Genomic DNA, 12,134 nt, shown 5'->3' on the forward strand with positions numbered 1-12,134 from the left:
GATTTACCAAAAGTTAATACTGAAAAAATTATTATAACCTGGCAAATCCTGACATAGGCTTTTCACCCTTCAGAATACAGATTGTCAGGTTTCTGTGAGTACTGTGTTTTGTTTGTTTGGATACTGACTTTTTGTACTAAATACTTTCCAAAAGAAACACTTTTAAAAATGCATGGTCTATGCAGAGGAAATCATGACACAAATCAAATAAACCTTTGGTAATATGATTTAACCAGAAGAATAAAATGATATAAATTCAGATTACCATGATCTGAAAGAAGGATGAGGTTCAGGCACTTGTCCAAGTTCAGCTCTTTCAGACCATCCATCAACATGCCCACCATGCTGTCAACCCTCTGCAAGGCTTTGATGACCTGGAAGGGAAATCAGTCTCATATGACACATTCCATACTAATAGCTAAGTCTATGCAAAGCTATCTCTATTAGAAAAAAAATAAGTAAATGTTCAGCAAATGCAACTAGGATAAAGTAGTTCCACTGAGCCAAAACTGTTAAAATCAAAAGCATGAAAAACAGTAAACAACTTCTAATCATTTGCAGTGGAAGGGTCCAAATTCCCTATTTCTCAACCATAAACTGGATAAGCAATAATAGTTCATCTGGTTAGCTTTCTCTCTCCAGTTACACTAGACCAAATTTAAGTCAAAATAATACTAGCTCCATACTAGTGTTTAGCCATAAACCAATCATTATTTGCTACCACTTTATATTTTATAATCAATTTCATCTTGAACTTTCTGATCATTTAAGGAAGCAACTGTAAGCATATTTCCTAATTTTCAAAGTGTCAAGATATTCATGAAATGATTCTTACAGTCCATGAAATTAATTTTTTAACTTAGAAAACTCAAGAACAGAACTGTCACTGGTATAAATAAGAGGTTTCTTTGGACTCCCATTTTCCATGCTAAAACACAGGTCCTGAAATCCACATAGGAAAAGCATTTCAAGGAATCTTTTAACAAGGAAAATCTCACAAGGTAAAAGTTTTAGAAATGTATTCACCCAGCTCAGAAAGCAGAAAAGATTTTGTCTTTCCTATTTGTATTTCCTATATGTGGTACAGGAAATGTTGCTCTCCTCATTTCTCCTGACTCTATTCTGTTATACTAATATAAACCCTTGTTAAAACCTGAGTCTTTTGAGACTCTCCTTTTGGGGAGATACCCTGAAATGCTTTTCATCAGTGGATCTCCATGAATCTGAGAGAACAAAGGAACTTCTCAACCATCCTCTGATGATAAGCTGAAGTGGGATTTGTGGTATTAGGAAATATGAGAGTTTAATAGAATTTGCAAGTTAAGGAACATAATTTGAAAACTAATCGTCTCAAGTTTGAATGAAGACATGTCAGGAAAGCAGGCACTTTAGAAAATCACTAGTGAATTAATAAAGGACAGCACCCATTTTAACACTTGTAGAACCTGATAAACAATTGCAAAATGACCTTTGAAGGATTTGTTTTTGTTAATTGCTCCTGGAGCCAAAGGACCTAGACGTGAATGTAGGTGTCAGTGGTCATAGGAAACAAATAAAAAATCACACTAGCTGCCTGGTCAGGTTATTAAAATAAACAAAATGCCTTTCTTATACCAGTTTTGAGAAAGCCAAGTTATTAGGCACATGCTTTTTTCTTACCCTGCTCTATCAAAGTGGTGGATCCAGACCAGATCCAAGGTTAGAAAAACAAAGGGAAACTGGTTTATGCAGATGTGAGGAAAATGAGCATGTTCTTTTCTCACTTCCTTTCTCTACTATTGCTTCAATAAGCATTTAATGTCAAGTAGACTAAACAGGGCTGCTAAAAAAATTTAAAAAAAAAAAAAAGACTCACAAAGGCTATGCCAGGCCAGTCTGCAGTCTGAACTCTGTGATAAAGAATCCTTGAGGCTATCCAGTCTGGTCCACCTGGGCAGGAGAATTAATACGAATCTGGTGGGGGAAGCCTTTAAGGAAGTTTGTGTTTGTGGTCTCTTAAACCTAAGAATCACTGGAGGAAAAATATTACTAGACCAGAGATTCTGACACAACCTGTATCCCTTTTTATCATCACCAATGGTATTCACAGAGCCTGACTTTATATTTCTTTTCTTAGGTTATAGATAAAATACATATAAGAAGGTAGATCAACTTAGGAATAAAAGGAAAGAAGCTTAAATCATTGTCTGTTCTACTATTTCCTGTGCACCACGATATAAAAATGATATGGCCATATAAAAATTTTGAAATCACTAAATTTGTTTTAAAGTACTATGCAGACAATAAAACTAGCCAGGAACTGGCTAAGTTCCATAGGATGCCAGGCCAAATGAGATGTTGCATTATGATCTGATAAATAAACTAGTTTCCTATCTTTTGTTCCCGAGCAACTATTCAATAATCCTAGCCAAGCTCCAGTCATTTATACCTGTAATCCTAGCTACTCAGGAGGCTGAAATCTGAGGACCATGGTTCAAAGTCAAACCTATGAGACTTTTATCTCCAATTAACCACCAAAAAGCAGAAGTGAAGCTGTGGCTCAAGTGGTAGAGTGTTAGCTTTGAGCAAAAAAAGCCCAGGAAAAGTGTCTAGGCTCTGAATTCAAGCCCCAAGACTGGCACACACAAAATTAAATCCTTATTTGTATATTTCTATAGTTTTGATTAAAAGTCACCTATCCTTCAAAGTCCCAGCTGTGTCATAAGCATGGTCACTGGCAGCCAGAGATGTTATTTCCTCAGTAGAAGGGTTAGTTAGGCAAGGCTACTTCTGCTACTTGACTCACATTCATCTGTATTTCCAAAGAAAGTTGAAATCTTGGCTATTTATAAGATTCTCTTATGAACACTCAACGGTGTAGGCCAAAGGAGGATAAAGACTGAATAAAGAAATTTAAATTAGGAAGTGGCACTGTAGCTCAAGTGGTAGAGCGTTTGCCTTGAGCTGAAGAGCTGAGGGACAGCGCCCAGGCCCAGAGTTCAAGCCCCACGACCGACAAAAAAAAAAAAAAAAAAGAAATTTAAATTAAAAAAATATAGAGGTCCATTCATCAGTTCATCTAACACCAGGAAAAGGTAAGAAAAAAAATTTTCCCAACACTTATTGTATTGAAAGTCCATTCTGCACAGTAATTCACTCTTTCTAGAAATACTAGCCTCTTACAAAATGCTCTCATTTTGTAAAAGTTAGATAATACTCAGTCTAATAAAGTAATTACTGATTTAAAAAAATGTACTTACTTCACTGCTGACTGGTCCATAAGAATGACCTGAAGAATCTGGTTCTTCTAAATACAGAGTGTAAAAGTGTGGTCTAAATCAAACAGTATCAAAATGTAATATTTTACGAACACATTGAAAAACAAAATGGAAAAAATAATTCAATAACTGATAGTTATTACAAGTTCTGTATCACTGTGGTAACAGTTCTAAACTTGCTGAGAAATAACTTACAGGTTTGGTATTCTTTAAAATGAAGCTGTAACAGTTCACAAAAGAGTATGGATAAAACATTACAGACAGCAAAGTGTTGTTGTAATCTACTTTTATTATTAAGCATGTAATTTTTATAAGCCCAAAAGAGTCTTGATAATAGAAATTAATTAACTACAAACCTCTCATCTCTAGGAAGTTGTAACCACTTTAGAACAGCTAAAATTCTTTCTTCAAATGGAACTGAACTAAAATTAAGAACAAACAAAATGAAACTAATAAGTGGCAATTGTAAGGATTTTAAATATAATTGTTATACTTATTGAAAATAATACACTTTTAAAGTCTGAGAAAGTATTCTTATTACATCTCAGTCAATGGGTGTTTTAAAGCTAAGGACTCAATTAAAAAAAGAGAGAGAGAATGAGGGGAATTGAGCTGTCTTGTAATTCACATTTCTATCTCCTTATCATTATTTGGTGTTAATCAAAAATGTTTTAAATATTTAAGAATATGAAAATGTTAATTCCTCTGATTTACTCACCACATGTTACATGGGTGTATCAAATGGGCACAATATACCATATAAATATGACAAAATAAAGTTGATCTGCACCTACCCGTTATATACTTTATAGATGTCTGGAAGAATTCCATCAATTTTCACATCTGATCCTGGCCAAAAAAAGGTTCCAGACTTGAGGTCTTGATACTTAGCTGTGAGCCAAATCTGGAGAAGAGAAATAAAGGCAGTTAGGACGTATTAGAGAATACCAGTGGTGCATGCCTTTAATCCTAGCTACTTAGGAGGCTGAGATCTGAGGATCATGGTTCAAAGCCAGCCTGGGCAGGAAAGTCCATGACACTCTTATCTCCAGAAAACCACCAAAAACCCAGAAGTGGTCCTGTGGCTCAAGTGGTAGAACACTCACCTTGAGCTGAAGAGCTGAGGGACAGAGCCCAAGCCCAGAGTTCAAGCCCCATGACCGATAAAAAAAACAAACAAACATGCAAGCATTCATAGCTTAGCAACACCAACTCATTCCTCACGAGAGTTAGAGTATGGCTGAGGTCACTCAGCTCTAGCAGTTAGACCACAATGCTCATATAATATCACAAACACAAACAGCAAACGAAAAAGAAATAAAAATGGATGCAAGTCAGTTGTCAACTCATGAAACTTTTGCATTTAGAAGCTAATCACTATTTGATAGGTTTCTCTCAAAAGAGAAAAATTCACAAGTATTCTTATCTTCAATTGGTGAACATCTTATAACTAACATTTATTAAGCAACTATTATACCTAGTCACAAGTGTGAATTGTATTCCTATAAGTATTCTATACTATTAATGTAGATAGTTTTCATAATAATCCTACAGGGTAGTGAAGTAATTATCTACACTGTAGATGAGAAAAGTGAAAGACATAATGACTTGCCCAAAATAATACAGCTTTAAATCTGAATTCATAACCTACAAATTAAACACTATGCCCCTCTTCTTTCTAAGAGGAATTATTGAGATGATCCAAATACACTCTATGTAATTATTATAACTTTTTAAAAGTAAATAAGGGAATACTTCCAAATTATAATTTTCAAAAACTTCTAAATTATCACATATATACAAATGAAAGTCAAGGCTTTCCTCTTTCAAAAACAAAGTAGTTTTATGTAGATCAAACTATTCCCTGATAATAGCTGTGTGTTTATGATATTTCAGTACATGTTTATAAAAGGGTAGTTCACATTTCTATCTCCTTATCATTATTTTGTGTTAATCAAAATGTTTTAAGTATTTAAGAAGATGAAAAATGTTAATTCCTCTGATTTACTCACTACATGCTATATAAGTGTATCAAATGAGCACAATATACTTTATATATATATATATATATATATATAAAATGAAGTAAATTTTTAAAAATTATTGCCACAAACTACTACTGTAAGATGAAGCAAGAACATAAATAAATAAACTAACCAAATAATTTGTCTCTGAAATAAATTACACGAACCAAATTTACATAATCATACAAACTGCATTTGTATGATTTCGGATCATTTAGGATGATTTAGGATGGCCAGTCTTTATCTCCACATACAAAAGTGTGGCTACAAACACAATAAAGATTGAAATAGATGAGAATAATGAAATTTTTGTGTGAATTCAGGGCCTCAAGTTCTCACTTGATTTTTTTAGCTCAAGGCTGGTATTCTACTTGAGTCACAACTCCACTTCAGCTGTTTGCAGGTTAATTGGATATTAGAGTCTCATGGACTTTTCTGTCCAGGCTGGCTATGAAACACAGTCTTTAGATCTCAGCCTCCTGAATAACTAGAATTACAGGCATAAGTCACTAGGAACTGGCTGATAAAGTTATTATTTTAATATTTAGTAACTTAAAGAAACAAGTAAAAAACTTACTGGCTGTCCTTTGTACCACTCAGGATTAAATTTCTCTTTACTCTTAAGTGAGAAGGAAGCATTCATTTTGGGATCATACATTTTATTGTCAATTATGCCATGGGATTCTGGATAAAGACCCTAAAAAAGACAGAATAGAGACTGTACAACATATCATAAACAAGTTGCTTTTCTTTTCTGATTGGACATGTACTTATTCCCTTGAAGAATGGATTAATTACATATGTAGAGTAGAAATACAGAGCTTACTGTGACAATGCTGTAGTGATTGGGAAAGGTTTTTGTTGGATATACAGGTCTCATGTTTCTAGTATATGTTCCACAGTTTTCTAGAAAGAAAATAAAACCCGTCTTTATTAAACACATATGATAATTTATTCACCACATTTAGCTTTCATAATACAACAGGCAAAATCACATAAAATAATTAACCCAGGGGTGATTTAGAACCTTATAACAATTCAGGATGAATTATAAAGCAACACGATGAATCTAGAGACAATAGTAAATGTAAGAATTACAGTTGAGAAAATTGTAACCAATAAGTGCAGTGTTTCTGTACTGAGTTGTTTAAAGCTGTTCCTGAGATCAGCTTGTATTTGTCCCATTGCTTTCCTAATGGCTCAGAGTTCTAGACTACATCTCCCATTTACCCAATGCTAGGACTGAGGCTAACTACACACTGTTGTCTTTAAAGCTTCCTATGCAGGTACCTTCAGCTCTTTAATTTTGAACTGAGGATGCATTTTGTTGCCATGGAGACTACCTCTCCTCAGCACAGTTAACAAAGGACTGGCCAAGCCCTTCAAAGCCCCCAGGCTTGCTGTTGAGAACAAACCATTTTCTGTGCAAGGTTATTGTCATGACAAATGAGTATTTATTATTTAAAAATTCAAACTTATCCAGGTAGAAATTTAAAATCTAAAACTTTAAAATTAAGACAAGCATAATGAGATCTAAATGCAGTTACTGAGAGTAATTTTAATATTTAAAACAACTGCATATATTCAATCCTAGAAAATAATATTTTACAACTCCACAAGAACATGAAGGTAATTGTATTCATCTACTCTCATTTCAGTCCAGTAGTACACAGTAGCTATGTAAACACTGAGCACTGATAATTAGTTCTTTTCTATAGATAAAATCCATAACTGACCTTTTTCCTGTTTAAATAATAATGACCTTTGAACTGATACTCACATTACTGGCTAGTTCATGTGATTTAAAACCTGTGTCAGTTTTTTAAAACATCCTACATCATCAGTAACTTGAAATATCCTATGTCATCCCTCATATTGTTGGCTATTTATGTGATTTTAAACATTGGCATCAGTTTTAAGAAACTATACTATTTCATCAGTGACATCCTATTTCATTCAATTAAGAATCTGATTGAGATTAAGAAACTGAAATGATACTTATTTCAATGACACTGATAATACAACCATTAGCACTATTAGTCTGTATAAGTATCATCATATTAAGTTCAGAAAAATCACAGTTTTTGAAATTCTGGGTTTTTTTAAATTCATAAAATAAATGTTTCTACACAAAGAATCCTTCCTTAGAAAGGCCAAATCAAAGCTCAGCAAAATAAAACACCAGTAAGTAGGTACTTGAACAGGGTGGAGTGGAGTCAAGGGGTGAGGGGTGAACAAATGAAGAGGGGGAAGATGCAGTTAAGAATCCAAGGTATGGGGCTGGGAAGGTAGCTCAGTGGTAGAGCGCTTGCCTTGCATGCCTGAGGCCCTGGGTTCAATTCCTCAGCACCACATAAGCAAAAAGAAAAAAGCCGGAAGTGGCACTGTGGCTCAAGTGGTAGAGCGCTAGCCTTGAGCTGAAGAGCTGAGGGACAGTGCCCAGGCCCTGAGTTCAGGTCCCACGACCGGACCCCCCCCCAAAAAAAAGAATCCAAGGCATATCCTCCAAAGGGAAAAAGAATGAGGGAAGGGGTGAGTAGGGGAGGGACATGAGAGAGGGATGTGAGAATGTTGGAAGGGGCGACACTGTTCAAGATGTATTGCATTCATAAACTGCTTTGTTAAGTGGCAATGCCTTTGTACAACTATTAAAACATGTATAAAATGCTCAAGGATTGAAAAATCCTAACACAATTACATCTTAAAAGATTTAAAAAGCAGCTTCTGATGAATCATAATACTGAAGGACTAGAGCCTTATCATCCGGATCAACCACTAGGCATTGGAGAAGTTTGGTGAAACAGGTTTTGCCAGTACTTTTCCAAAAAAACACTGCCTCTCTAAGACTATCTCACCAAAATCGTGAACCTTAAGCAGTCAACTCTGAAGTTACTTACTCAGTTTGCTAATAACAGGAAGAAGTCCCCCCCAAGTGTGTAAATATTCTGCCCTGAATCCATCCAAGGAAAATAAGAGCACAGGAGGTGAATCAAACCTGGGTAATGAGAAAGGGGAAAAAAATGTTTAAAGAGGGCACAAGAAGACACAGCAATAAAGATGTTCTCTGCTCCTGGCACAGGTCCAGGGAGGCTTTTCACTGAGCTCTGTACACTAACTAATCTTAAATAAACTGACAAGGCAGCAAGAACACTCACAAAAGTTCTCTTACATACATTTATAATTATACACATGTTTTATAACTGCATAAAAACGTATCTATCATTAAACAGTAGTTACGAAGCTTTCATGCTATTGAATGCACAGTTCATACACAGTTCCTACCATTTTAAAAGTTACACCAAATGCTATTAAAAATATGATAGGATACCCATAATCTGCTGGAAAATCAGTAAGATATCCGGGAAGTTATAGACCATGTTTTGTTAGAGTTCTTTTTGCAGTATTGGGGATCAAAAATTGTGACCCTGTTTATGTAAATATTCACCCCTTTAGCTATACCTTTATCTTATAGCTAGTTTTTTTGGTTACTTTTATTTATTTATATTTAGTATATATATTTTTTTTTATTGTAAAGATACTGTACAGAGGGGTTACAGCTATTTGAGTAAGGTAAGGAGTACATTTCCTATCCAGCATTGTTATCTCCTCCTTTTGTAAAGATGTAAATATCTAACACAGAAGCTTAGGAGATATTTTATATTCAAATATTTAAATAACAAAGAAACACTTTAATGCTAGAAATGATCAAGCAAAGCTGTTACACACACACACACACACACACACACACACACACACACACACAAAGATAGCGTACATGGTGTAGAAATACAAAGAGACAAAAAAAAGCCCACACCTGATGATGTACGCAACAAAAGAGAAGCCCTACCACTGCCTGCTGGGTATCTGCCTATCCAAACAGCAGGCACTGTTTTTGCTGAGTTTTTGCTGCTTCCAGTGACACTTGGTAGAGTAGTTTGACATCACCAGATAATTGTAAAAACTTTCTACACTTCACTCAGTGACATAAACTTTGAGATTATGTACTTATGTACCTTTTTCAACCCAACTTCCTTCCTCACTCCTATCCTCACACCCAAAGATAAAAGCAACCCTACAAAAAAGGAGAACTCTGTTACACAATTCTCACTACTAGCGTCTGAAACACAGTGCCCTTAGAAGACTAGAGACCAGGTTGTATGTCATGTCAGTGGTCCTTACTTTGTATAAAACTATTTCAATTCCTGTATTTTTCTTTTTTCTGATAAGGGAGTTTAAACTAAGGACCTCCAGCTCATCCTGCTTGCTGACTCAGAACACCTCCAGCCAACTTTTTGCTGGTTAATTGAACATGAAATCTTACAAACCTTTCTACCCAGGCTGGCTTTGAACCAGTATCCTCAACATCTCAGCCTTGTGAGTAGCTAAGATTAGAGATATAAACCACCATGTGTAAAACTATTTCTATTCAGTCAGCAGAAAACATATAAGTAGTTTAGGGAGCCATTAGTATAACTATTTAGTATAATTATATTAGTATAATAAATAATATAACTATTTAGTATAATTATAGTATAATAATTATTATTATAAATTGTAAAGTTTAGAATAGTATTCTAAATTGTGATTATAAAGGAGTTATATTTTTCACTAATGTTTTCAACAGCACAACTGAAAAATAATGATCACTATTGAACAGACAAAAGCCTACTATTTCTAGTATATTTCAGCAATTAAATACATCTCCTTAAAAAGACCCTTCTGATGAGATTAGTATAGATTAATGGAATTTAGGTTTACCATTGTTACTTAAGTTTTAAGCAAAAAAGGGCTCGGGAAGTTGGCTTAGTGGTACAGTGCTTGCCTTGCACACATGAGGCCCTGGGTTCAATTCCTCAACACCACGTAAGCAGAAAAAGTGGCTCAAGTGGTAGAGCACTAGCCTTGAGGCTGAAGAGCTAAGAGACAGTGGCCAGGCCCCACAACTGGCAAAAAAAAAAAAAAAAAAGCAGTTCCCCATGCAGAAGAAAAACCACATATGACAAAAATGAATTACTTTTAGGAAAAAATGGGTTACAACACAGGTTTAAAATATGTAAAAACTTGGTAAAACCATTATTTTAACTAGTTAAAAAATATTTCTGAAGACGAATAGTTCAAATTATATGAACTAGGTCTCAAGTAGAATAAATATATCTATCTCAAATACTTTCCAATCCATACAAATTCATTTTGATTGGCTTATATATGTAAGGTTCCATATAAAATAACACTGAATATCCCAACTTCCCCAGGATGTGGGGCTCAAACCCACAATCGGCAAAAGGAGATCCCCAATACTCAGTCAGGCTAGGAATCTTTATTAGCCACAGCAACTGCTCCCCACTATATCAGGACAGTGAAGAATAGCATCCAAGCTCTATTATGGCTGGGTTTTAAAGCCACACACAGATGGGCAGGTGGGGGAGGTGTACGTGATAGCGAACAGGTTTACAGAAGCAGAAATAGCGGTTAGTAAAACAGCAATTACAGTCTCAATAAGCAAAGCAATAAGTTATCAAAGCAAAAACCTCATTCCAAATTCCCCCTTTGTTTCATTCCCAATAAAGTTTAGCTGACATTTACCAGAACACATTCCAAGCTTCTTACTTATCACACCCAAAATCAAACCAACTTCCAGGTTTTCCCAGTTCTTTCTGAGTTTCATTGTCATTCACTGCACTTAATTTGTTCAACTCTCTAATTTTGAGTCTCTATCTCTGAGAATTTCCTTTAATAGTTATTCTGGAATTTCTCTCTACAAAGAGGTTCTGCCTTAAATGTTTTGTCCTATTTCTGCTAACTACATTGAATGTTCCCCTTTTCTTATTTTTCTTGGTTTTCACAATCATAAGAACAAAAGAGACAACAAGGGTTTTAAAAGTCCTCTAACATCCTCCTAGCAGCATGTTACTTAACCCCCAATTACATAAATGTAAATATAAGATACAAAATATAAATACAAACACAAAAAATAATAAAAATGTAACAAAAAATAAAAATGTAAACTAATTGGCATCATTCCAACTCTCAAAACTCCAAATCAAAATACACAAACTTCCTTCCTAAAAAAGAAACCAAGCAGTCATGAATAGCATTATACACAGTATCTATGCCCTTTTCTAGTAGCTTTCAGAGTATGGGTCACTCTATAATGCTCTTTATCCCACCAGTGCCAAATACAAGATCTGACTATAAACAATCTTTAATGAAGTTATGATTGACTACTGTTTTTCACCTTCTAATTTCTAAAAAGAAAGAAATGTTTATTATAAGAAAGGAAATGCATATCTATATACATAAATACATATATACATAAGTATATATAATATATTCTTACTCTTCTGGACATTGTGGCTTATTAATGCTCTCACATGGTTCTTCTACCCAACTTTTCTTACCTAAAATATTTTCAAGAGATAAAATGAGGTAAATTAATTTAATAATGATAGTAATAATGATAGCAATTACAAAGGTAATGAGACACATTAAGATAGATTGCCAAAACAAAATGGGTTGACAACATGATGCATGTTGAATTGGAGAAATAAAATGAATCAAGGGAGTTATTTTCAATATAAAAATTAGTTGAGATCAGGAAGAAAAAGCCAATATATAATCACAAAACTAAAATATACTATACTCAGCTCTCTATCTGTATGTTCTAAAGCTATGAACTCAACTAACTGCAAAGCAAAAAAAAAAAAAAATATATTGCATATGTCCTAAACATGCACAGATTTTTTTTGTTTTCATTACCTCCTAAACAATATAGCACAATTATTCACAAAGCATTTACATTGTAAGTATCATGGACCACTTAAATGGAAAGATCAACTGGATTTTGATATCCACA

The 12,134-nt window shown here is 34.4% G+C and overlaps 1 protein-coding gene across 2 annotated transcripts in view; it reads right to left on the minus strand.

The window, feature by feature from the left end:
• Enpp1 (ectonucleotide pyrophosphatase/phosphodiesterase 1) overlaps positions 1-12,134 on the minus strand; it is a 60,449-nt gene that overhangs the window by 23,056 nt on the left and 25,259 nt on the right. The window contains exons 5-12 of one of the 2 annotated variants that reach the window (XM_070010982.1): positions 11,619-11,679; positions 8,179-8,276; positions 6,108-6,187; positions 5,859-5,978; positions 4,052-4,161; positions 3,614-3,679; positions 3,240-3,312; positions 266-374 (exon numbers count right to left, since the gene is read on the minus strand). In XM_070010982.1, coding sequence (XP_069867083.1) covers positions 266-374; positions 3,240-3,312; positions 3,614-3,679; positions 4,052-4,161; positions 5,859-5,978; positions 6,108-6,187; positions 8,179-8,276; positions 11,619-11,679 — 717 coding nt within the window. Of the gene's footprint in view, positions 1-265; positions 375-3,239; positions 3,313-3,613; positions 3,680-4,051; positions 4,162-5,858; positions 5,979-6,107; positions 6,188-8,178; positions 8,277-11,618; positions 11,680-12,134 lie in introns of those variants that run through there. The other variant, XM_070010983.1, reaches the window with a different exon arrangement.

The sequence above is a fragment of the Dipodomys merriami genome, unplaced genomic scaffold (genome assembly GCF_024711535.1).
Source record: "Dipodomys merriami isolate MVZ:Mamm:240054 unplaced genomic scaffold, mDipMer1.0.p SCAF_8, whole genome shotgun sequence".
Lineage (NCBI taxonomy): Eukaryota > Metazoa > Chordata > Mammalia > Rodentia > Heteromyidae > Dipodomys > Dipodomys merriami.